Source organism: Artibeus jamaicensis, unplaced genomic scaffold (genome assembly GCF_021234435.1).
Source record: "Artibeus jamaicensis isolate MK-2021 breed Jamaican fruit bat unplaced genomic scaffold, CSHL_Jam_final contig_1132, whole genome shotgun sequence".
Lineage (NCBI taxonomy): Eukaryota > Metazoa > Chordata > Mammalia > Chiroptera > Phyllostomidae > Artibeus > Artibeus jamaicensis.
Window position 1 is genome coordinate 7,108,220 of NW_026521221.1, and position 25,347 is coordinate 7,133,566.

The window sequence follows — 25,347 nt, forward strand, 5'->3', positions numbered from 1 at the left end:
CAATATTTCTTGAATAAATTAGTGGAAACTTGATAAATAAATAAGGCTCCTAATAAAAAGCCTGTAACTCATCATCATGTTTAATCAAGGTTGCTGTAAACTCTTTAAAAAAAATGTTCTAAAGATATGCCTTTAAACTTAAGTATTTTTAAATGTATTTTCTTTTTTTATTATACCATCTTCAATCCTGTATTTTTAAAGTCCAATTTGTTACCTAAACCTTTATATTTTAATTCTAGAATGTCTTGCATCTAATTCTTTATTTCCATTTTCATTGGGTCTTGCCCTAACAAATTCTTATTGTGTTATATCTGAACTATTACAGTAGTTTCCTTATTGGTTCATCTTCTCTTGAATCTACTTTCTTCTCTGGAATTTTTTAAAAGACTTTATTTATTTATTTTTAGACAGAGGGAAAGAGAGGGAGAAAGAGAGGGAAAAACACATTGTGTGGTGGCCCCTCAAGCACCCCCTACTGGGGACTTGGCCCACAACCAAGGCATGTGCCCTAGACTGGGAATCGAACCAGCAACCCTTTGGTTTGCAGTCTGGTGCTCAATCCTCTGAGCCACACCAACCAGGGCTAGAACTTTTTTTTATTGTTGTTCATTTACATTCATCCCCATTTTCCCCTCATTACTCTCCCCCACCTCACCCACCTCCAACTCTCACATTCAGTCCTCCCCCACTCATTGTCTTTGTCCTTATTCCTTTATACATGTTCCTTGACAACCCCTTCTTTCCCTGTTGTACCCCTCTTCCCTCCCTTCTGGTTACTGTCAGTTTGTTCTTTATTTCCATGTCTCTGATTCTGTTTGGCTCACTTCTTTGTTTTGTTGATTAGGTTCCACTTATAGGTGAGATCATATGGTATTTGTCTTTCACCCCCTGGTTTATTTCATTTAGCATAATGCTCTCCAGTTCCAGCCATGCTTTTGTGGAGGATAGGAGTTCTTTCTGCTGTGTAGTATTTCATTGTGTAAATGTACCAGTTTTTTGATCCACTTATTCTGTTTCCAATGCTTGGCTTTTGTAAATTGCTGTTATGAACATTGGGGTGCATAGGTTCTTTTGAATGAGTGTTTCAGGATTCTTAGGGAATAATTACAGCAGTGGAATTGCTGCATTGAAAGGCAGTTCCATTTTTACTTTTTTGAGGAAATTCCATACTGTTTTTCACAGTGGCTGTACCAATCTGCATTGCCACCAACAGTGTACTAGGGTTCCCTTTTCTGTACAACCTTGCAAGCACTTGTTTGTTAATTTGCTTACTACAGCCATTCTGACCAGTGTGAAGTGGTATCTCATTGTCGTTTTAATTTGTATCTTTGTGATGGCTAGAGATGCTGAGCATCCTTTTATATGTACACTGGGCCCCTTTGGAGCAGTGTCTGTTCAGGTCTTTGCCCATTTTTTAAATTGGATTCTTTGTGTTCCTGATGTGGAGTCATGTGAGTTCTTTATATATTTTGGAGATAAAACCCTTATCAGAGGTATCATTGGCAAATAATTTTTCCCATACGGTTGATTTCTTTTTGCTGATATTTTGTTTAACCATGCAGAAGCTTTTTAATTTATTGTAGTCCCATTTATTTATTCTTTTCTTTATGTGACTTGCTCTAGGGACATAATGATAAGAATATTATTGAATGAAATATCTGAAATTTTCCTGCCTATATTGTTAGGATTTTTATGGTGTTACAACATTTATTTAAGTCTTTTGTCTGTCTTGTGGTTATTTTTGTGTATGGTGTAAATTGGTGGTCGAGTTTCATTTTTTTGCATATGGTTGTCCAGATCCCCCAACACCATTTGTTGAAGAGGCTATTTTTACCCAACTTTATGCTTCTGCCCCCTTTGTTGAATATTAATTGACCATAGAGACCTGGGTTTATTTCTGGGCTTTTAATTCTGTTCCATTGATCTATGTGTCTGTTTTCTTATGCCCGTACAAGATTGTTTTGATTACAGCAGTTTGATATCAGGTATTGTGATCCCTCCAACTTTGTTCTTTCTCGAAATTACTGAGGTTATTCGGGGTCATTTATGGTTCTATATAAATTTTTGAAATGTTTGTTCTACGTCTATGAAATATGTTATTGGTATTTTAATAGGGATTGTGTTGAATCTATAAATTGCTTTGGGTAATATGGACATTTTGATGATGTTAATTATTCCAATCCATGAACACAGTATATGCTTCCATTTATTTGTGTCTCTCTTAATTTCTTTCTTCACTGTTATGTAGTTTTCTGGGTACAGGTCTTTTACTTTCTTGGTTGGGTTTATTCCTAGTTACTTTAGTTTTCATGTTGCAATAGCAAATGAGATTTCTTCCTGATTTCTGTTTCTGATATTTCATTGCTGGTGTACAAAAATGTCTTAAATTTCTGAATACTGACTTTGTATCCCACTGTTTTGCCAAATTCACTTATTACGTCAAGTAGTTTTTTGGTGAAGTCTTGAGGGTTTCTGTTTACACCATCGTCATCTACAAACAATGACAATTTTATTTCCTCCTTTAAAATTCGGGTGCCTTTTTTTTTTTTCTTGTCTGATCATTGTGGCTAGGACTTCCAATACTGTGTTGAAGAGAAATGGTGAAAGTGGACATCCTTGTCTTGTTCCTGATCTTAGTGGGAAAGCTTTTAGTTTTTGCCCATTGAGTATGATGTTGGCTGTAGGGTTTTCATATATTGCCTTTATTATGTTGAGGTATGCTTCTTCTACTCCCACTTTGCTGAGTGTTTTTATCATAAATGGGTACTATAACTTATCGAATCCTTTTTCCACATCTATTGATTTGATCATGTGATTTTTGTGTTTCGTTTTATGTGATGTATTACATTTATTGATTTGTGAATATTGTACCATCCTTGCATCTCTGGAATGTATCCCACTTGATCATGGTGTATGATCTTTTTAATGTATTGCTGGATACAATTTGCCAATTTTTTGTTGAGGATTTTAGCATCTATGTTCATCAGCAATAGTGGCCAGTAATTTTCTTTCTTTGTTGTGTCTTTATCTGGTTTGGGGATTGGGATGATGCTGGCCTCACAAAATAAGAGTTTGGGAATCTTCCCTCTTCTTAGATATTTTGGAAAAGTCTGAGAAGGATAGGCATTAGCTCTTCCTTAAATGTTTTGTAAAATCCTCCTGTGAAACTGTCTGGTCCAGGGCTTTTGTGTGCTGGGAGTTTTTTCATTACTGCTTCAATATCACCAGCTGTTATTGGTCTGTTTGGGCTTTCTGCTGTTTCTTGATACAATTTTGGAAGACTGTATGTTTCTAGAGACTTGTCCATTTCACCCAGGTTTTCAAATTTCTTGGCATATATTTGTTTGTAGTAATTTCTTATAATCCTTTGCATTTATGTGATAACAGTTGTAATTTCTCCTATTTCAGTTCTATTTTATTTGTTTGAGTTCTCTCCTTTTTTATCTCGGTAAGTCTCATTAAAGGCTTGTCAATTTTGTTTATCTTTTCAAAGAACAAGCTCCTGAGTTTATCGATCTTTTGAATTGCTCTTTTAGTCTCTATGTTATTTAATTCTGTTCTAATCTTGGTTATTTCCTTACTTCTACTCGCTCTGGGCTTTGTTTATTACTGTTCCTTCAGTTCTTGTAGATGTATGATTGGGCTATTTATTTGAAATGTTTCTGTCTTTTTTAAGTAGGCCTCTATTGCTATGAACTTTCATCTCAGGACTGCCTTTGCCGTGTCCCACATAGGTTTTGGACTGTTGTGTGTTCATTTTCATTTGTTTCAAGAAACTTTGTGATTTTTTTCTTTGATCTCATTATTAACCCATTCATTGTTTAATAGCATGCTGTTCAGTCTCCATGAGTTTGAATGTTTTTGAGTTTTTTCCGTGAGGTTGGTTTCTAGTTTTAGGCCCTTGTGGTCCAAGAAAACGCTTGATATGATTTCAGTTTTCTTGAATTTGTTGAGGCTTGTTTTGTGTCCTATTATGTAGTCTGTCTTTAAATATTCCACATGGATTTGAAAAGAAAGTGTATTGTGCATCTTTGGGATGAAAGGATTCTATATAGATATCAGCTAAGTCCGTTTGATCTAATGTGTCATTCAGTTCCGAAATATACTTATTGATATTTGTTTGGAAGATCTATGCATTGTTGACAGTGGGGTGTTAAAATCCCCTACTATAATTGTGTTGATATCTATATCTTTCTTGAAGTCCTCCAAGATTTTTCTTATATATTTGGCTTCTCCTGTCTTGGGTGCATATATGTTTACAGTATTTGTGTCTTCTTGATGGATTCTTCCCTTGAGTATTATAAAGTGTCCTTCTGTGTTTTTTTTATGGCTTTTGTTTTGAAGTCTATTTTGTCTGATAGAAGTATTGCTACCCTGGCTTTTTTTCCTGTTCATTTGCTTGGTATATTTTTTCCAACCTTTCACTTTCGGTCTATGTAGGTCTTTTGTTCCAAGGTGGGTCTCTTGTAGGCAGCATATGTGTCGATCATATGTGTCCATTCATCTACCCTGTGTCTTTTGCTTGGAGCATTTACATTTAAGGTTATCATTGATAGGTATTTACTCATTGCCATTTTTCCCCTTTGTAGCTGTATGCCTCTTACTCTCACTCTTTTTCCTCGTCTTAACGCAGTCCCTTTAGCATATCTTGCAATGCTGGTTTGGTGTGGGTGTATACTTTTAGCTTTCTTTTGTCTGGGAAACTCCTGCTTTCACCATGCATTTAATTGAGAGACTTGCTGGATAGAGTAGTCTTGGTTGCAGGCCTTTGCCTTTCATTACTTGGAATATTTGAAGCCATTCCCTTCTGGCTTGCAGTGTTTCTGTTGAGAAGTCAGCTGCTAGCCTTATTAGGGCTCTCTTGTGTGATACTTCCCCTTTCTCCCTTGCTGCCTTTAAGATTCTTTCTTTGTCTTTGAATTTTGCCATTTTAGTGTCTTAGAGTGGGCCTCTTTGGGTTCCTCTTGATTGGGATCGGATCCTCTATGCTTCCTGGACTTGTGTGGCTTTTTCTCTCACGAAATTAGGGAAATTTTCCATCAATACTTTTTCAAACAGGTGTTCTACCCCTTGCTCCTCCTCTTCTCCTTCTGGTATCCCTATTATTTGTATATTATTACATTTCATGCTGTCCTGCAGTTCCTTTAACCCCTCTTCATCTTTTTTGAGTCTCTTTCCCTTTTCTTGTACTTTCTGAGAGTTTTTTCTACCTTATCCTCCAGCTTCCTGATTTGATCTTCTGCTTCATCTAGCCCTATTTTGATTCTTTCTATTGTATTCTTCCATTCAGAAATTGTATTCTTCATTTGTTCCTGCCTCATGTTGGTTGTTTCTGTGTCATTTTTCAGGTTGAAATAGTTACAGTAAGTACCTTGCAGCTTCCCTGTAGCTTTTGGTAATTCTCACTGAGTTCATTGATCTTTCTTATAACCATTGTTTTGAACTCAATATCTGATAATTGACTTGCCTCTGTTTCATTTAGCACTCTTTTTTGAGGACTCTTTCTTTCCTTTTGATTGATGGCTATTTCTTTGTCTTCCCATTATTTGTGAGACTTCTTATTTGCTTCTGCTTCTTAAAATGATCTGTTTTGACTTCCTGACTTTGTGGTGTGAACTTCTGGTGGTAGGAGATCTTTGAGATTCAGTGGTGCTATCTCTTGAACTTGCTGCTCTTGGGATGTCCTTTATGACATTTACATTGACTTTCTGGATGTAATTGGGTTTTGATTGTCATTGGGCTGTTCTTTGGTGGGTCTTTCCCTCCAGCTGGTTAACTGAGGGTCACTCCATCCAACATTTCTTGTATGTTGTTGTGCAGGTGCTGCCAGAACAAAAGCACAAAGCCCAGGAGGCAAAATAACAACCGTAAAAATATCTTCCTCCACAATCCTACTATAAACAGCAAATGAACCAGTATTAATAAGGGTATAAAAAGATTAAGAGTATTATAAGAAAGGAGAGCAAATATGAGATGACCTACTGAAAGAAGAATGACTTTGAGAGGGTAGAGAGGAATACTAATAAGAGTTGGGAATCAGAGGAATTGAAAGGGGAATGTAAAATTTACATCATAAATTAAAAATGGAAGGAAGAAGGCAGACTGGAGTAAGAGAAAGGAAGCATATAGTATTAGATTTAAACAGAAATTAAAATAAAACTGAGAGAAGAAAAAAGGAAGGGGGCCCCGGCTGATGTGGCTTTAGTGGATTAAGTGCCAGCCTGTGAACCAAAGGGTTGCCAGTTTGATTTCCAGTCGGGGCATATACCTGGATTGTGGGACAGGTCCCCAGTATGGGGTACATGAGAAGCAACTGCACTTTGATGCTTCTCTCCCTCTCTTTCTTCTTTAAAGAAAAGAAAAAGGCAGGGGGATTGGAGAGAAAGATTCACCAGAGCACTATCAACAACAAATCAGACTTCCGGCCAAGATGGAGGCGTAGGTAGACACACTGTGCCTCCTCACACAACCAAAATAAGGACAACAAAAATTTAGAAACAAACAAACAACCAGTACTGACAGAAAATTGAACTGTGTGGAAGTTCGACAACCAAGGAGTTAAAGAAAAAACATTTATCCAGACCAGTAAGAGGGGCGGAATTGGGTGGCCAACTGGAGAGGACTTGCAGCAAAGCGGCAGCTGGCGGAACCCAGGCGCATAAGGCGTCAGCAGGCAGGCCCAGCAAGGCAGCGAATTGTGGAAGGGCATGGTGCACAGGCCACTGGCAGAATGGCCAGTCTCACATTTGTACGCAGATAAACCAGGCAAAACTAGGGAGTGAGACAGACTGCCAAACCCAGGGTTCCAGCTCAGGAAAATAAAGCCTCAAAACACTGATTGAAAATACCTATGGGGGTTGAGGTGCCAGGAGAAACTCCAGAGTTTGTTGGAGAGTCCCACAGGGTCATAGAACGTACACAAACCCACCCATCTGGGAACAAGCATCAGACAGGCCCAGTTTGCTTGGGGGAAGCAGTGGAAGTGACTGAAATCTGGTAGAGAGTGGAACAAGTGCCATTGTTCCCTCTCTGACCCCTGCCCCACGTACAGCATAACAACCCAGGGACGTGGGTTGCCCACCCTGGTGAACACCCAAGGCTCCTCCCCTCACTATATAACAGGCACATCAAGACAAAAAAAATGGCCCAAATGAAAGTACAGATCAGAGTTCCAGAAATAATACAACTAAGTGTCAAAGAGATAGCCAACCTTTCAGATGCCCAGTTCAAAACACTGGTAATCAGGATGCTCACAGAATTGGTTGAATTCTGATGTTCCAACATCTGAATCATTTGGATACCAGAAGGGGAAGAGGAACTGCAACAAGTGGAAAAGTTATTTGAACAAGTAATAAAGGAGAACTTCCCCAATCTGCCAACAGAAATAGACTTCCAGGAAGCCCAGAGAGTCCCAAAGAAGTTGGACCCAAGGAGGAACACACCAAGGCACATTATTATTACATTACCCAAGATTAAAATGAAGGAAAGAATCCTAGAAGCAGCGAGAGATAAGGAGACAGTTACCTACAAAGGAGTTCCCATCAGACTGTCAGCTGACTTCTCAAAAGAGACCTTGCAGGCAAGAAGGGGCTGGAAAGAAGTATTCCAAGTCATGAAAGGCAAGGATCTACATCCAAGATTGCTCTATCCAGCAAAGCTTTCATTTAAAATGGAAGGGCAGATAAAGTGCTTCTCAGATAAGGTCAAGTTAAAGGAGTTCATCATCACCAAGCCCCTATCATATGAAATGTTAAAGGGACTTATCTAAGAAAAAGAAGATAAAAGACATGTACAGTAAAATGGTAGCAAACTCACAGTTATTAACAACCACAACAAAAACAAACTAAGCAAACAACTAGAACAGAAACAGAATCACAGAAGTGGAGATCACATGGAGAGTTATAATTGGGAGGGGGAAAAGATACAGAGACTAAGTAGCATAGATGGTAGGTAGAAAATAGACAGGGGGAGGGTAAAATAGTATGGGAAATGTAGAAGCTAAAGAACTTGTAAGTATGACACAAGGACATGACCTAAAGACAGGGAATGTGGGTGGAAGATTGTGTGCAGGGTGGAAGGGAGTGAAAGGGGGAAAATGGGACAACTGTAATAGCATAATAGATAATCTGTATATAAAAAATTAAAAAACAAATCAGCTAAAATTAATATGGATGTAATGGGAATTGGAGAGGGGAAAAAAGGAAAATTTCTAGAGGAATGGGAAGTGAGTTAAATGATGGAGAGAGAGTACTAAGAGTCAGGAGTGAAAACAGGCAATACAGGGAAAAAATAAAATTTGAGATGAAAAAAAAGGGGAAAGATGAAAGAAAAAGAAGAAAGAAAAAAGTAAAAGCTAAGCTACGATAAATAACATTTGAGACAAAAAAGAGTAGGAGGGGAAAGGGTAAAATTTGAGATTTTAAATACAAAATTAGTGAAGATCTACACATAACACTGAAAAAATGCAACAACTACCCTATCCACAACAACAGGCGAAGATTGCTAAAGGTAGAGAGTGCAGGTATTTTAAGATTGGGAAAAAGGATGTGAGATGACCACTGACAAGAAAACTGGTTTCGAGAGCCTAGATGGAGTGAAATAGTAAGGGTGCCAGATGGAAACAAGTTGTAGTAAGGGAGAAAACAAAATTTAAAATGAAAATAATGAGAGGGAAGAAGAAGGTAAAATGGGTAAGAGAAGGGAATGGCAAAATATGTGAATTGAAATAAACTATAGTATAAAATCTAGTGACTTAAATGTACAAACTTGATGTACAGGAAATGAATGATAAAAAACTATGCAAGAAAGAAAATATTGCAAATCCTGAAGACCATGGTGCAGTTTGTCTTGGTAGCATCTAGTATTTACCACTATTCTTTCTTTTTGGATCCACCTCTGGTGGTTTCAGATGTTGATCCCCTCTGACCTTCAGGAGCCTGTTTGAGATTTCCATGGCTCTACTGTCTGTGGCTACCTCCTTCATTTTTTAATCTAGTCAGACTGCACTCAGTCAGACTGCCCTCAGCAGTCAGGCTTAAGCACCATAGGGAGGTTCAAAATCCCTGGGAATTGGGGCTGTTTTTTCCCCTCAGGCTGCTTCCACTCAGAGAAGCATGGTCTGCCTGAGCACCATGGTATTGCCATATGAGGGTGACTCATCACCGGGATCCTGCCATCTACTCTGATTTCTCTCCCCAAAGCTTTTGTCCCTAGTCTCTCCTGAGGGGTCTTTAGCTCACTCTGTCCCCCACCTCTTTGCTGGATCAATGAAAATTTGTGCATTTGCCCTTTAAATGAGTCTTTGTGTCTCCAGCCATCCATCTCTGTCAGAGAGCGACCCTGCTGCTTTTTGCCACAGGATATTATCTGTGTATGTTTTAGGTTCTAGTATTCTAGGCTGGGGATTCCAGCTTAGGGTTTAGATCCCACACTTCTGAGGGGTATCCAACTGGCTGCTTAAGTATCACTCTGGAGCTTACATATTTGAGTGGGCACCTAGCCAGCCCTCTCACGTTTCTACTGAACTCCCTACCAGTCAGATTGTGCTGAAGCTTATTCTTCTGTCTGTCTGAGGTTATAAGGCTTCTCTCTTACTATTGTTCAGTTTGTTCTGGGTGATTTCTCAACAATTTAATTGTAATTTCAGATTGGTCCTGGGAGAAGGTCAGTGTGACTTCCATTTACTCCTCTGCCATTTGGAAGAGATCTAAAATATTTTTAATAAAATGTACCTTTAATTATGAGGTCTAGATTTCTTAACATAGAATAAAAGATGCTTCAAAATTGTACACTAACATTTCAGTCTAATCAGTTGGTACTCTTTACCATGTAATCTGTACTATCCGAGAAATTTTTAAAAATGGAGAAGAGGGGGGGAAGTAGTCTAAAATTTCCACCATTAAAATGTGTACCACATTCTAAAAATACTTTAGCCACACAAAGAATACAGCAACTATTTCTGTCTCTAAAATGGGACAATTAAAAGTCAATGGAATTTAATACTTATGTCCTCATAAAGGACTTAGTAACTAAAACTTCAGTAAATATAGTAGTCTCCCCTTGTGCATGGAAAATATGTTCCAGGATCCACAGTTGTATGCCTGTAATCATAGATAGTATCAAACTGTATATAGTTATGTATTTTTCTCTATATACATACCTATGATAAAGCTTAATTTATAAATTAAGCTATTTTACAAATAGAGTTGTTCTTAGCATCCTCAACATACAGCTTTTTTTATTCTTATTAAGTGGAGAAATTTTACCTTTTCACTTAAAGGAAGCATATTCTAATAGTCAGCATCACTACTCTTAGACTGGGTTCATTAGTAAGTAAAATAAGGAGTTTTGAACACAAGCACTGCAATACCGTCACAGTAGACCTGACAACCAAGATGGCTTCTAAGTGAATAACAGACAGGCAGCATATACTGTGTTGGATACGTTGGACAAAGGGCTGATGCGTGTCCTGGGCAGGATGGAGCCAGATGGCTCAAGATTTCATTGTGCTACTCAGAATGGAATGTAATTTAAAATTTAGAAATTATTTTTGGAATTTTCCATTTAATATTTTTAGACCATGGTTGACCACGAATGACTGCAAAAAGCAAAGCTGCTGATAAGGGCTCCACTATACTTAAAACTGATGAAGAACCTAACAAAGGGAAAGTTAGCCTCTTGGTGATACATATTTTTGTCATTGACTATAGTTTTTGGGTTTTTTTTTTTAATTTTTTTCTAATAGGAATGAACACTTTGCTGTGTGCTCCCATTCAGACCCAGATGCAACAAAGAGAGGTATGGGTTCATGCAAGTGCCTTCATATTTTAATTTCTCTTGACAGCTACAACTTTTTAAAAAGTCAAAATTTAATGGTAATGGTATGATTCAGGGGTCACCTACCAAAATGGACCTGTAGACTGGAAAAACTTCTTTAAAAAAAAGATTTTATTTACTTATTTTAGAGAGAGGGCAAAGGAGGGAGAAAGAAAGGGAGAGAAACATTAATGTGTGGTTGCCTCTCTATTGCCCCTGACTGGGGACCAGTCCCTCAACCAAGGCATGTGTCCTGACTGGGAATCCAACTGGCGACCCTTTGATTCATAGGCCCATGCTCAATCCACTGAGCTACACCAGCCAGGGCTGGAAAAACTTACCTTTTTAGTTAGTTAGGGAAAATTTAATTACTCTCAGCTTAAATATTAGGGAAATATATTAGTTATATCATGACTTCTCAAACTTTAATGGGCATATGAATCATCTCAAGATTTTGTTAAAATATAGATTCTTATCCACTAGATCTAATGTGGGCCCTTGTGTTATATAGTTCTAACAATCTCCTAGGTGTTATTAATATACCTACGTGTTTAATATACCTAGGTGTTATGGTCTGTTGGACCATACTTCAAGTACCAAGGAGTTTGACCATATCCTTACAAATAAAATCAGATTAAAAGAAAATCCTAACTCCCAAAAGTACAGAATGTGTTATAAATTAGTCATTATGTACTTACCCCTTTCTAAGTCTTTTTTATTTAGAATGACAATGACCTAATACAGTGATTAGAAGTTTCATTATATTTGCATTCAGTATTGTCGGTCCTTTCTATTTTTTATCATTCTAGTGGATGTATAATTAACCTTGAACTTTTAATTTGTCTAAAAACACTAAAAGTATTCTAAGTCTTTAGAAAAAAATTTTATAACAAATTACTATACACCACACCATTGTTTCAGACACACCAAAATATCATGAGACCATCATTGAAGATTATTTATATAGCACATGTAAAATGCCTTTTTTTTTTAATTTGCATTTTATTTGATTTTTTGATGTTTTGTTTTCATTATAGGTTTCAGTTACAGAGCACAATCATGGAAAGAAACATTCATGTGACCAGACAGTCATCTTTTCAGATGAAAACCAGATGGACCTGACAGCAAGTCACACTGTGATGATTACCAAAGGCCTTTTAGATTATACAAAAAATGAGAAGTCCACCAAGATAGATACCACGGCCTTCCTGGCTAACTTAAAGCTTCACACTGAGGATTCAAGAATAGAAAAAGAGTTAAATTTTTCCATGGATCAAAATACTAATTCAGAAAAGAAAATAAATTTCAATGACTTCATAAAAAGATTGAAAACAAGGAAATCTAATGCTTCTTGTACAGGACCTGATAAGGAAAATTCTGAGATATCTATTCATTCAAAAGAATCAAATAGGACCTCTTCTGTACATCAAATGCATGAATCCTTTCATGTAGATGAAACTGGCAGTAATATGACTAGAATCTTTAGAGAACAAGATGATGAGATGGATTTCACCCATTGTCATACAGCCAATATTCAGAATTTGCTTCCCACATCCAGTGAGGCTAACTTAAGGGAGTTTAAAAGTGATGATATTACAGTTTATGGAAGTGACTTAATGGACTTGACAAGAAACCACACTATACAAATTTTACCCTCAGCAGATAATTTACCTGAAATTGAAAATCAAACCCAGACTGTCATGATGGATGTTACAACAGATGATAGAACTAAAGCTTCAGAGAAAAAGAGCGTCTTTGAGAATAAACCAAATGCTGCTTTCCAAGATCCTTCCTTAAACCCTAAAGGTGAAATACATATTACCAGAAGTGATATTACTGGGACAGAAACTCAAATGGTCACACAGCCTTCTAACCAAGATATCAGTACATTGGCTGTGATCCCAGAATCTATATGTTCCAGTACAGCAATTCAAGATTATAAGACATTTTTGTATTCTAGTTGTAATAATGCCATGGAACTGACTAAGTGTCTCTCAAGTACGAGAGAAGAAAAAAATTTGCTGAAGCATGACAGTAATTATGCCAAAATGTATCCTAATCCAGATGTCAGCTCTCTTCTTACAGAGAATACGATATATTCAGGAGAGGACAGCATGGACATTACCAAGAGTCACACGGTTGCAATAGATAATCAGATTTTTAAACAAGATCAGACAGATGTACGGATAGCCATACCAATATCTGAAAAAGAAATGCTCCAAAATCACATAATTGTGTCAAAGGATAAAGAATTTAATGTAAACTGTAGCTCAGTTCTCGATGTATCTAGGGAAACATTAAAACAGGGCCTGGCAAATCCTTCCTTTATTTCACTGACTGGCAAAAAGAATGTAATCTTCACAGGTGAAGATAACGATTTGACTAAAAGTCACAAAACTAATTTGGGAAGTCAAGCTCCTTCTCCATCTTATAATCTAGCATCTGAAGATATTAATAAGTCTCACTCTGACAGCAATGGCCTTTTAAATGAATTAGAAAAAATGACCAAAAGTCATTTTGAACTATCCCAACAGCCAAACATAATATCTCAAAACTTCCTAACTGACACTTGGAGAAGAGAAAAAGATCCAGTTTTGGAGGTTTCACCCTATCTTGATGAAGTTTCTCCTCAGTCAGTCAATATTAACCAGGACAGTGCAAAGTATAATATACTATACTCTGGTGGAGATCTTAATAAACAAGTAGCCCTGGGGAATAACAGAAATACTGTGTCATGTGAGCAATCTATGTTTCCTACCACAAAGCTGTTTTCATCAGAAGGACAATGTACTGTGAAAAATCATAATACTGCTATTGACAGTCATATAGTAAAATCTGTACCAGGCCAGAACTCTAAACTGCCTGAGCCACTGAGGAAAAGTTTAGGCAATCCTGCCCTTGACTGTTCTCATGACAAGATAATTATTTGTTCAGAAGAGGAGCAAAATATGGATCTAACCAAGAGTCACACTGTTGTCATTGGATTTGGACCTTCTGAAGTACAAGAACTTGATAAGACTAATTTAGGAAATAGTATCAGACATGAAGCTGTAAAAGTTGAGAATTATAATAAAACTCCTACTGAAAAATCTGGAGTATTCATTTTTAATGATATGGATACATTGGAGGACAAATGTATACAGCAACCTGGATTTCTGAATGAAAACCAAGATGTCCAAATTTGTGAAAGGAAAAGTATTGACAGACTAAAAATTGATAAGACTGTTATATTTTCAGAGGGTGATGAGAATAATATGGATATCACCAAGAGTTATACCTTGGAAATAAATCATAGACCTTTATTAGATGAACCTGATTCCCATTTGGTGCCTTCAGCAGGAACTTCTAAAACTGTTTTGTATGCATATGGGCAGGATGATATGGAGGTCACCAGAAGTCACACAACTGCCATAGAATTTAAAACTGTCTCACCAGATGAAATAACTACCAGGCCTGTGGACAAGACTGTAATGTTTATAGGTAATCATGATGAGCTAGAAATGACAAAATCCCACACTGTTTTCATTGACTACCAAGCAAAGGAAAGAACTGTGCTTCCAGAGAGACCTGATTTTGAACTATCCAAAAAGAAAGGCCTGGGAAAATCAACAGTGACTCCTTATTCTGAGGATAGTGTTTTCTTTCCAGAGAATGTTAAAAGTGACAATTCAGCAGCAAGAGTCAGCCAGCTGACTAGGGAACGGTCTAATAGTGGTTCTGTAGAGAAAGCTGTAGCAGTTATAGCTAATGGTAACATGGAAGTGTCTACATCAACCATTTGGAAAAATAACAAAGATGTACCAAAGCCTAGATTTCTGAATGAACCTCTGTCAGACATAAGTCAAAGAAGGAAAAGCCTTAGATTCAAAAATGACAAGTCCATTGCATTATCAAGTAATCATAAAAATGACATGGATATCATCCAGAGTTGTACAGAAATAAATAATAAAAGTGCCGTAGAAGATGAAGAAGACCTCCTTTTGGTGCCTTTGGCAGGAACTTCTAAAACTGTTCTTTATACATGTGGGCAGGATGACATGGAGATCACTAGAAGTCACACAACTGCCTTAGAGTGTAAAACTGTCTCACCGGTTAAAATAACCAGTAAGCCTATGCAGAATACTATAATGTTTTTTGATAATCACAATGATATGGAAGTCACCAAGTCCCATAATGCTTTCATTGATTGTCAAGCCACTGAGAAAATACTTCAAGAGTACTCTAATTTTGGAACAGCAAAAGGAGAAACCTTGGGTGTTTCTTTTCCTAAGGATGGTAGGTCTGTTCAAGAAATCACTGAAAAACAAGTACAGGCTGTAGAAAACAAAGTTGTTCTTCACACTGAGCAAAAGCATCATGTGATAGCCTTTTCTAATACATTTTCTGGGGATCAAGGTGAGAGAGAAATTGTCAAATTCTATAGCACTGCTGTGGATGAAAAGGACAGGGGGGGAGTTGTAGGCCAGGCCGACACATTGGAAAAAGCCAAACTTGAAAGCTGCCACTTAAGTAGCACAGCTAGAAGAAATGTGGATTTTACAAACAGTCATGCACCTGCTATTTGTGAATCCAGCAATAATTATTCCTGTTTACCTAATGTTATTTCCTATTTTGATAATTTGGAGGGGAATGTCATGTCCTTACATGATAAAGATGAGAAAGCCAGTAATTGCCCAGTGCAAAATGGTCTTGCTTATGCAAATAATTTAGCCCGTGAGTATTACTTGAAATCTGAGGGACTGCTTCTTTCTGATTCTTGTTCTTTGTTAGAGAAGGAAAAAATTACTCAAACTGATACCAAAGGACAGTCAGACTGTGTCATAACAGTGCTCAAAGATCAAGATCTGATTACGGAGCCCCAAAATCTATTAGCTAATCAAACTTTAGTATGTGGTCAAGATTTGAGGAACATGACCAAACTTGACTCAATGCAAGTATCTCTTAAGTTTCCAGAGGATCAGATGGAGACCTTTGTTCATAATGCAGAACATAGTTTAAAGCCGATCTTTGTCGATGATGTTTGTATTGGTTCTCAGCCTCATCTCTCAAAGCAGCTCTCTCCATTACCTCAACAAGGACAGAGTGTTGTTAATAAAGATGAAAGTAAGACTTTAAATATTGTTACAAGGAATTCCTCTGTACCCATAGAGGAATTGAGTAAAAATAAGTCCATAATGCTCAATAATGAGAAACAGTTTACTGTAGCCTGTGAAGAAGAACCGAAGAAAAATATCCAAACAGCTAAATGTAATATAGCCATAGATTTCTGCAGTAACTCAGACTTGACTAAGCAAGTTGTTCAAACTCATGACAATCCTAAAGAAACATCAAATCCTATCATTGCATCTAATACTGCAAGTTTTAGTAGTGGCAAACCAAATGTGAATAATTTGAATAAGGAAACTGAAAAAATTTTGGATTTACAAACTGTCTGTATACCAGCTGTTCCAGAACAACTACTTGAATTAGTAAATAATGCAGATAATGATGTGAGTAGAGTGCAAGCTACAGAAATATGTAATATGAACACAGTGTCCAACAATGTTAAAGATGATAGAGATGAGAATAAATTTTTTCATAATGAATCTGAAACCAACTCTCTACCATTAGTGACATTTGTAAAGGATAAAGTGAGGAGATGTTCTTTGGGAATATTTTTGCCCAGATTGCCAAACAAGAGAAATTGTAGTGTCACTGGTATTGATGACCTAGAGCAGGTTCCATCAGACACAGCTGATTTAAATCACCTAGAAACTCAGCTGGTCTCCAATAAGGATTTAGGCATTGGATTTATTGCAGCTAAGCTGAACTTAAGTCCATCGCAATATATAAATGAGGAAAATCTTCCTATATATCCTGGTGAGATTAATTCTTCAGACTCTATTAGCATAGAAACTGAGGAAAAGTCTTTGATCAAGACATATGAAAAAGAGATTTCACCACCTGAAAATAAAATGAAAGAAACCTGCAATAGCCAGAAAAGAACCTGGGTACAAGAAGATGATGATGATATTCAGAATGAGAAAAAAATCAGAAAAAGGGAGATTAAGTGTACTGATACTACACAAGATCAGGAGGTAAGCTCTGTCTTGAACTAAGGAATGTTCTTGATTTTAAAAAAATTATGAGCATACTTGAATTTTTATTTTTGTCTTGGGTAAGCAAGAATTATTTTCAATTATAGGGCTGAAGAAATATTTCTTTGTAAAATCTTAAGGGATTAATTGACTAACAGCTAGACTTAAAAACATTCTGAAGTGGCAGATGGTCACAAAAAAATGAAATTTAAAGTAGTACAAAAATTAATGTGGAAATGATAGAATTCTAAATATTCTATCACCTCTGGTGATTTGTTGTAGTTCTGCATATGAAAATTTCTAGGAAGGATACATGTGGTTTGAAAAGTCATCTTCAGTGTTAAAATATTTAGAGGATAAAAAGCCTTTTTATTATGCAAACTGCATAAAGAAAAACTTGACTGAATTTTCTTGGCTAACGAGAGTGTGAAGAAACTGAAAGTCCATTTCTTTAGTGGATGGGAAAATGCCTAAGTCAAGCGCAGTACCTCAAAATGAAGTAAGTGAGATTTTGTATTTTTGAAAGAGGTCATAGATATTAAAGTTGAAGGACACTGATTTGAATAATTTGGGAGACTAAGACCTGTCATCCAACTTGAGTTTTACAGGTGGAGAAATAAAGATTAAAATTATCAGGATCATCAAAACAGTTTAAACTCAAGAAATAATGTAAGCTTAGAAGATTATTTCAGTGGTTCTATAAGATGAGGTGGTGAGGAATTGGCTTGTGTATGAAGATTTAAGAAAGTAGTTAACAGTAATATAAAATGCATAACTGAATAGATTCTGTGAAAATTAGTGCTATTTTGTTCAGTAAATACTTATTTAGTATCTGTAATGTCCCAGGTACTGTTGAGGTTGCTAGGATGTTTCAGTGGGAATTTATAGACAAAAATCTGCTGTCATGGAGCATATTTACACTATGGCATTTAGACAAAGAATATAATGTCCTCAAAAACATATATAAAGTTGGTAAACAAAAATGACATTAAAGGCTGTAAAGTCAAATGATTAAAGTATTAAAAACAGGACCCCATGACTTATTTGACTTCATCCAAAGGAGTCTTGTTCACCAAATGAAGGAAATACTAAAGCCTGGACATAAGTTTCTTTCTGTACTAGTCAATATTCTATTCTGGCTTTCTGTAGCGTGGTATCCCTGATCCTGGTGGCTAGTAGTTGAGTAATAGGATAGGTCAACGTTAGATAGCTCGTAGAATCTGGCTGTAACTAAGATACATCAGAGAAATAATTTCTTATACAGTGTAATTTGCAAAGTTATTTCTGTGTATTTTAAAGTAAAATTACTTTTAACTCTAAAGACTTCATTTGCCTGTTACTTATTCTAATTCTTTGCTAAGGGGACTCATAAGTTATATGAGTTATCTATAAATTTTATGTTAGAAGTATTTCTTTAGTGTTCAAGAAACATTTAGTCATTATGAGTATACAGTGTTACAACTTTGTCCTGATGATGTTCCTTAATTGATAATTTCAGATTTTCATTCACCATGCTGAAGGGGATATAGATAAAAATGGTAACAGTATATTGATAAAAAGCCTGAGCAGGACCCCCTCTAGTTGCAGCAGTTCTCTGGACTCGATCAAGACTGATGGGACCTCTGTGGACTGCAGCAGTAAGATGATCTTCGTGAAAACTAATTAACACAAGTCATCTGCTTACTTGACTAATAATAAATGTATATCCATTCAAGAGATTTTTAAAATTTGTATATAAGCTAGCCCTGACTGATGTGGCTCAGTGGGCTGGGCATCCTCCCACAGACTGAAAGGTTACCAGTTTGATTCCCAGTGGGGCACATGGCTGGGCTGTGGGCCAGGTCCCCAGCGTGGGGCATGGGAGAAACAGCCAATCAATATATTTCTATCCCCCCCTTCCTCTCTCTCTAAAATGAAATAAATAAAAATGAAATTTGTATAAATTTTTTTAGGAGTTATAAATAGTTGATAAGTAAAATAATACTTTATGTTTAATTCTTGTTACTTTAATAAATTGAGAAGTGAAATACTACACTGAGTAGAGCAGTTTCCTTAAGAGGCTTATACTCAGTTAAGAAAACATTGAATGGAGCCTTAAAACTAACATATTTTACCTTATAAATAACTGTCTTTCCAACAAGATCTTAATAGATTGCTTCAGGAGCATGAACCACACATAAACCTGAATGATAACTAAAATTAAGTTTACAATTTAATTTCGACTTATCACCTGAATTTGCCTTACTTCTAGCATACCGCAGTAGTCAGATGGAATCACAGTTTCTCACAGATACTATTTGTGAAGAGAGCTTGAAGGAGGTATGTATTCCTAATTCCTAATTTAGGAATTAGTATTCCTAAAGTATTCCTAATTTCTAATGTAATTAATTTCCTTGTTTTGTTTTTTCTTAATTTTTAAAAAATGTTGAAATGTTTCAAATATACACAAGATGAGTTTTCTGTGTTAAGGGTCCAATATGGCAGTTAATTATATGGAGTGGAAATAATGGTTAGAAGACCTACGTTTTGCTGTTTTTTTCCCCAATTCTACTGTTACTGAATAATCTCAAGAAGTAAATTTTAGATAAAATCTACTCATATCTAACTTACAAATATCTGGATAGTATTTCCACAAATATATATAAAGAACTTTAAGCTATTTACCAACAAATGAGGTGGTTATAATCAAAATGAGCTCACCTCGAATGGTCATGCAAACTTTTTTTCTTTCCTCAGAAACTCAAAGATGGGAGAATAACAATAAAGGAGTTCTTTATACTACTTCAAGTCCACATTTTGATACAGAAACCCCGACAGAGCACTCTCCCAGCCAAAGTAAGTGTAATTTCTTGGCAAAATAATTGCCTCAATTAGAAAATATTGTTTTTATTTACTAAACTGCTTCAATGCAAGCATTTATTCAGAAAGAAAAAAGAATAAGGGAAGCAAATTTTTCTATACACGTTTTCCCATAGTAGGTATATTTGTGGTTATTGTAAAAATTTATACCTTTTTTTGTACTATGGATTTTTCATAAGGTGAAATTTTATTTTTCTCATTTCTTGCCATCTATTTTGTCTTTGATACTTTTTCTAAACGTATGCTCTTTCCCATTATAAAAATCTAAGTTTTTAATAAACATTTTTTGAAATAAGTATGTAGTAAGATCATGAACATTTGAATAATACAGTCACCAAACTCAATTTCAAAGATTAATAGAAAAACTTATAACACTTTTATAGGAGTATTTTTTTTCTTAACTCTGTTGAACATTTACAAAGATTAGTTATGCTTTTGGCCACAAAGAAAACATTGACAAATTGAAAAAAATGGAGATTTTATGGACCACATCATCTGATCTTAGTACAATAAAATTAGAACTAATAAAAGGACTAAACATTCTTTAGCTTCTTAGAAATAAGAAACCTATTTCTGATAATTTTTATGTCAAAGAGGAAATCAAAAGTATTTAGAAAGCAAAGGAAAGGAAAACAGTTAATACCAAATCTATGCAAAAATTATGCTTAACAGGAAATTAAGAGCCTCACATATCATTGTTACAGAAGAGAGTCTAAAAATAAAAGAATTGTTAATACTCACTTTAAGAAATTGGAACAATAAAATCATATCCATAAAAAGTCAGAAAGACGTTTAATGCAAATAAATGATAAAGTTAATGAATTTTTAGGTATTAAATTACTTAATGTATAGCCATTATTTTTCGGCTTTGTTGAGGTTAATGACAAATACTGCATAGCCATTTTCAAGACATTTACAATTCCATGTGAGTAGAACATCTAGTTTCCCTAAACATCTGTGGGAAATGGACTTTGATGTCAGAGACTTGAATCCAGATTTCAACTTGTAACTTTCTTTACTAAGTATAAAAATTTCCAAAGAATATTCAAATATTTCTTTGTAGAACTTTTAGAAATAGACACTTTAAAACTTGAAACAGTTCTTAAACATGGTTTGTCTGATTTTGTTTTTTCAGTTTGCTATAAACACACAGTCTACTTCAGAAGATCTGATGTTAAGTCAGTATGTTTACCGACCCAAGATACAGATTTATAGAGAAGATTGTGAAGCTCTTCGCCAAAAGATCGAAGAGTATGAAAGTTTTTGTTTTTGTGTTTGTTGGATGAGTGAATAATTTGTATGTTAAGGTGTTGATTAGAATAACACTAGCATAGAAAACTTGATGGCATTAATCGGTGGTGTGATACAGTATGTTTAAAGAAAGAGTTTTGGCTTTCAGGTTGAAGCTCAATCCTGGCTGTGACACTGTGGAACATTATATGAGCCATTTAAGCATTATTTCCATATCTGTAAATTGGGGATAATAATACCTACTCAGCAGGTAGATATGAAAAGTAGAAAAGAGTGTATATAAAATGTCTTCATGCCATTTTTAGTAAAAAGTATGTCCTCAGTGAACAATAATTATTAGGTTATGATATCATAAATTGATTGCAAAGGAACATCTTCAAAGAGAGCTATCCTTTAGAGATTTATATGTAGTGCCTAACATCAAGAATGCCTTTGAGTTGATAATTTTGTCACATTTGCCCTTGATCCACATGTATAAAATAACATGGTTTTACTCTGACTGTAGCTTAGTGCTTTGGTATATAGAGATGCAGACTAATTTACAAGTTAGGTACAGCATACTTAGATTCCCACAGGTAGATCAGGACTTGCAAGCCAAGTTATGTTTACATCATACTTATCTAAAATTATCCAACTAAATTTGAACCAATCTAACAGAAAAGAAATAAAATAATCTTTTAGGAAGTATGTAGTTTTAAAAATAGAGGCTTAAACCCTGGCTGGTGTAGCTCAGTGGATTGAGCTCGGGCCTGTGAACCAAAGGATTGTGGTTTGATTCCCATTCAAGGCAAATGCCTGGGTTGCAGGCCAGTTCCTGGCAGGGGACGCACAAGAGGCAACCATACATTGGTATTTCTCTCCCTCTCTCCTTCCCTTCTCCTTTACAAATAAATAAATAAAATCTTTTTTTTTTAAAAAAAAAAGAGGTTTAAGATGCTGTTAAATTATTATACTACAGATTTGCCTGATTCTGGCTTGTTTATTCAACAGATATATATATTGAGCACCTACTATGTGCTAGGTACTGTACTAAGTACTGAGGTTCTTCACTGAATGAGACAGAAATTTCTTTATGTTGTGTGAATGAGTTGGGCATCTCATGATTTGTCTGAGAATGCTTTATTTTGAATGAAATACAATGAATAGCCTGTTTAGATGTGCTGTGCTATTTGATTTTACACTTCTATGCCTGTATATAATATCTTTTAACTCTGGTAGAAATTTATTTTTTCTGCTTATTAATAAGAGACTAATATATATCATTGCTACTTTTATAAATGCTATTCTGTAAAGGTGAGATAGGGCTTTGGACTGAATTGGGAACTTTTATTTAAAATAATAGTTACAACTTCACAGTTATGCATTGACAGGCCTTAAGGATTCTTTATTAGCGTATGTTTTCATATTAGCATATGTTTTCAAGCTGATAATATTGCAATGAGAATTCTATTTGTGAGAGAAGTTTTTTTGACTCATAACATTTCGAACTGTTCTACAAGTGTTGAAATAATAAGACTGGTTGCTGTTCTTGAGTGTATTCCCCTCTTTTTATATAGGAAAACAACTAGAGAGAATTAAATGAAGTATGCCTGTAGATCTGAGTTGATTCATTGAAGCTGACTTCTGAACCCTATGCTAATTAACATTTTTATATTTTAGATTAAAGCTTTCTGCATTGAACCAAGATAAACTATTGACTAATGTAAATAGGAACCTATGGGAAAAAATGAGACACTGCTGTGATGAGGAGGTACTTTTGTTTTATTTACTGAGTGGGAATCACTATAGACATTTTGAATAATTCTCATTATGAAATAGGTAACTTTCTTGTTAATTAGTGATGAGTTCTTTAATTTACTTCTCAGGTATAATATGTTACCAAGGTTTTATTTAATTATACATGAGTAATTGTTACTATATAATTTTGTCAAACCTGAAATGATCAAATAATATATGAAATATAGTTGAAGTTTATTTAGAGTTCCCTCCTTCTTATTTGCTTTTCACTTAGATTTAGATGAGGAAAAGATTTAATTGATTAAATAATAATGAACTTGTTTTATATGGGCTCTAGTTCATTCAAGGAATTTTATTAAGAACCTGTCATTTTCAAGTTTGTAATAATAATAAGTGAACTGGAAGCAGGAATCAAAATTAAAATCTTTGGTTGTGCTTTTAAACTATTAAATGGAATTAAATTTGCAAATGAGAAGTGTCCTGTTTTAGGAAGCAGAGTCTAGAATTGTCAAAGCTTAGCATGCGTCTTCTGAACCAGCCTCCTCAGATCTTGTGCTTTTTCTGACTCTTGTTTAGTGCATTGTTACCTTTGACTTTTCCTTGTAGCTGAAGGCCTTTGGAATTTACCTGAACAAAATAAAATCACATTTTACCAAGATGACTAAAGTCTTTACTCACCAAGGAAAAGTGGCCCTCTACAGCAAGCTGGTGAAGTCAGCTCAGGTAATTTGAGACAGTTAATAGCGTAGAAAGAAAGATCTATTAAAGTTACTTTATGGTGGTTATGGAATATGAAAAATGTTTCTTAGACATGTGAGTGAAACTTGGGCAAAAGTTTAGAATTGTTCATAAGGCAAAGGAATTTAATTTATCAAAAATGGCAAATCCTAAAACCTTGAGCAATTTTAAAATATATTTACTAATATGGGCCTATTTCTTATCTCAAATTTGTTATTTATTATACAGCTTGAAATAAAACAATATAGAGCCCTGGCTGGTGTAGCTCAGTGGATTGAGCGCGGGCCTGCAAACCAGACAATCGAGGTTCGATTCCCAGTCAGGGCACATGCCTGGGTTGCAGGCTGGTTCCCTGCAGGCCAGTTCCCAGCAGGCGACGCACAAAAGGCAACCATACATTGATGTTTCTCTCCTTCCCTTTCCCTCTAAAAATAAATAAATAAAATTAAAAAAAAATAAAACAATATAGGATTCTACTCTTCCATTGCAAAGGACTATAGTACTATCTTTCACATAATTCATACCTAGCTGTGTACATTTGTATATGTGTTTAAAGTAGCGTTTCCCAAAATGATCATCCTTTAAGAAAGTTCTGTGTTTAAAAACTTTCTATAGCAAATAAGTCTGGGAAATGTTACATGTAATATCACTTTTCAGAGAAATATAATAGTTAGCATATTAATGTTTACAATCAAAAATCTTTTTTTAAAAGCCTAAAAAGAAAAAAATACTATGATTCTGTTTGACCAGTGTTTTCTATAGATAGAACATTTTTTTGACCATATAACATTTTTCAATGAACTCTTTTGTTTTTTAAGATTTTATTTATTTTTATAGAGAGAGGAAGGGAGGAAGAAAGAGGGAGAGAAACATCAATGTGTGGTTGTCTCTCATGTGGCCCTCACTAGGGACCTGTCCCGCAACCCAGGCATGTGCCCCAACTTTTGAATCGAATCAGCAAACCTTTGGTTCAGTTCAACAGCCCACGTTCAATCCACTGAGCTACACCGGCCAGGGCAATGAACTCTTTTTGAAGTAATATTTAAACGTAGACTGGAAACATTGACCTTCATTTTAAGATCTACCTGTTCATGATTTAGATCTATCAGTTATATCAGCTGTTTGAAATCTGATAATGTTATAATGTTTTGTTTGGAACTTGAACTTAACCATGTATAATATTGTGTGTTTAGAATGAGAGGGAGAAACTTCAGGTAAGGATAGAAGAGATGGACAACATACTTAAGAAGATGGACAGCTGTCTCACTGAGGTGAAACTAGGTAAAGTATTTTGAGTATTTTTTGCAAAGAAAATTTTTATATAAGTGCTTCTTTTCATATAGATTGCTGGTATCACTATGCTGAAGCCTTGTATTAGCAGTTCAAGATTAAATTAGAGCAAATTAAAGCTCCTTTACTGTAGTCCTCTATAACACTATCAACAAGAGAGGGCCAAAATAATAAGTCTCTTTGGAAAGCTCTTTCTAACCTAGACCATAATCTGTTTTTTTAATATATTAACTTATGTCTAAGTATGATCCTTTCTATTTGAGCTCTCGTAATCCCAGCTTGTTTAGTATTGTTGTCCTGAAACCGCTTTCTCAAAGATCACAAAATTCCACATAATCATCACATTGGTAACTCAGTCTTTAGCTATCTCGACCTCTTTCAGCATTTGAAAATGTAATTATCATTTTCTTTTTTTTTAAATATTTTTATTGATTATGCTTTTACAGTTTTCCCAATTTTTCCCCCTTTATCCCCTCTTCGCCCTGTCCCCCCAACCTTACTGTCTTCTTCACAGGAAAAAAAAAAAGAAGCCAGTTAGGTTTGAACTTCTAAACTTTCTGCCACCAAACAAACCAAACTC

General features: G+C 35.5%; 1 protein-coding gene across 4 annotated transcripts in view; it reads left to right on the top strand.

Annotated features, from left to right (window-relative positions):
• KNL1 (kinetochore scaffold 1) overlaps positions 1-25,347 on the top strand; it is a 58,469-nt gene that overhangs the window by 19,500 nt on the left and 13,622 nt on the right. For all 4 annotated transcript variants that reach the window (XM_037161800.2, XM_037161799.2, XM_037161801.2 and 1 more), the window contains 9 exons: positions 10,745-10,797; positions 11,853-16,892; positions 18,391-18,529; positions 19,144-19,211; positions 19,629-19,727; positions 20,887-21,002; positions 22,662-22,752; positions 23,346-23,462; positions 24,671-24,758. In XM_037161800.2, coding sequence (XP_037017695.2) covers positions 10,745-10,797; positions 11,853-16,892; positions 18,391-18,529; positions 19,144-19,211; positions 19,629-19,727; positions 20,887-21,002; positions 22,662-22,752; positions 23,346-23,462; positions 24,671-24,758 — 5,811 coding nt within the window. The remainder of the gene's footprint in view (positions 1-10,744; positions 10,798-11,852; positions 16,893-18,390; positions 18,530-19,143; positions 19,212-19,628; positions 19,728-20,886; positions 21,003-22,661; positions 22,753-23,345; positions 23,463-24,670; positions 24,759-25,347) is intronic.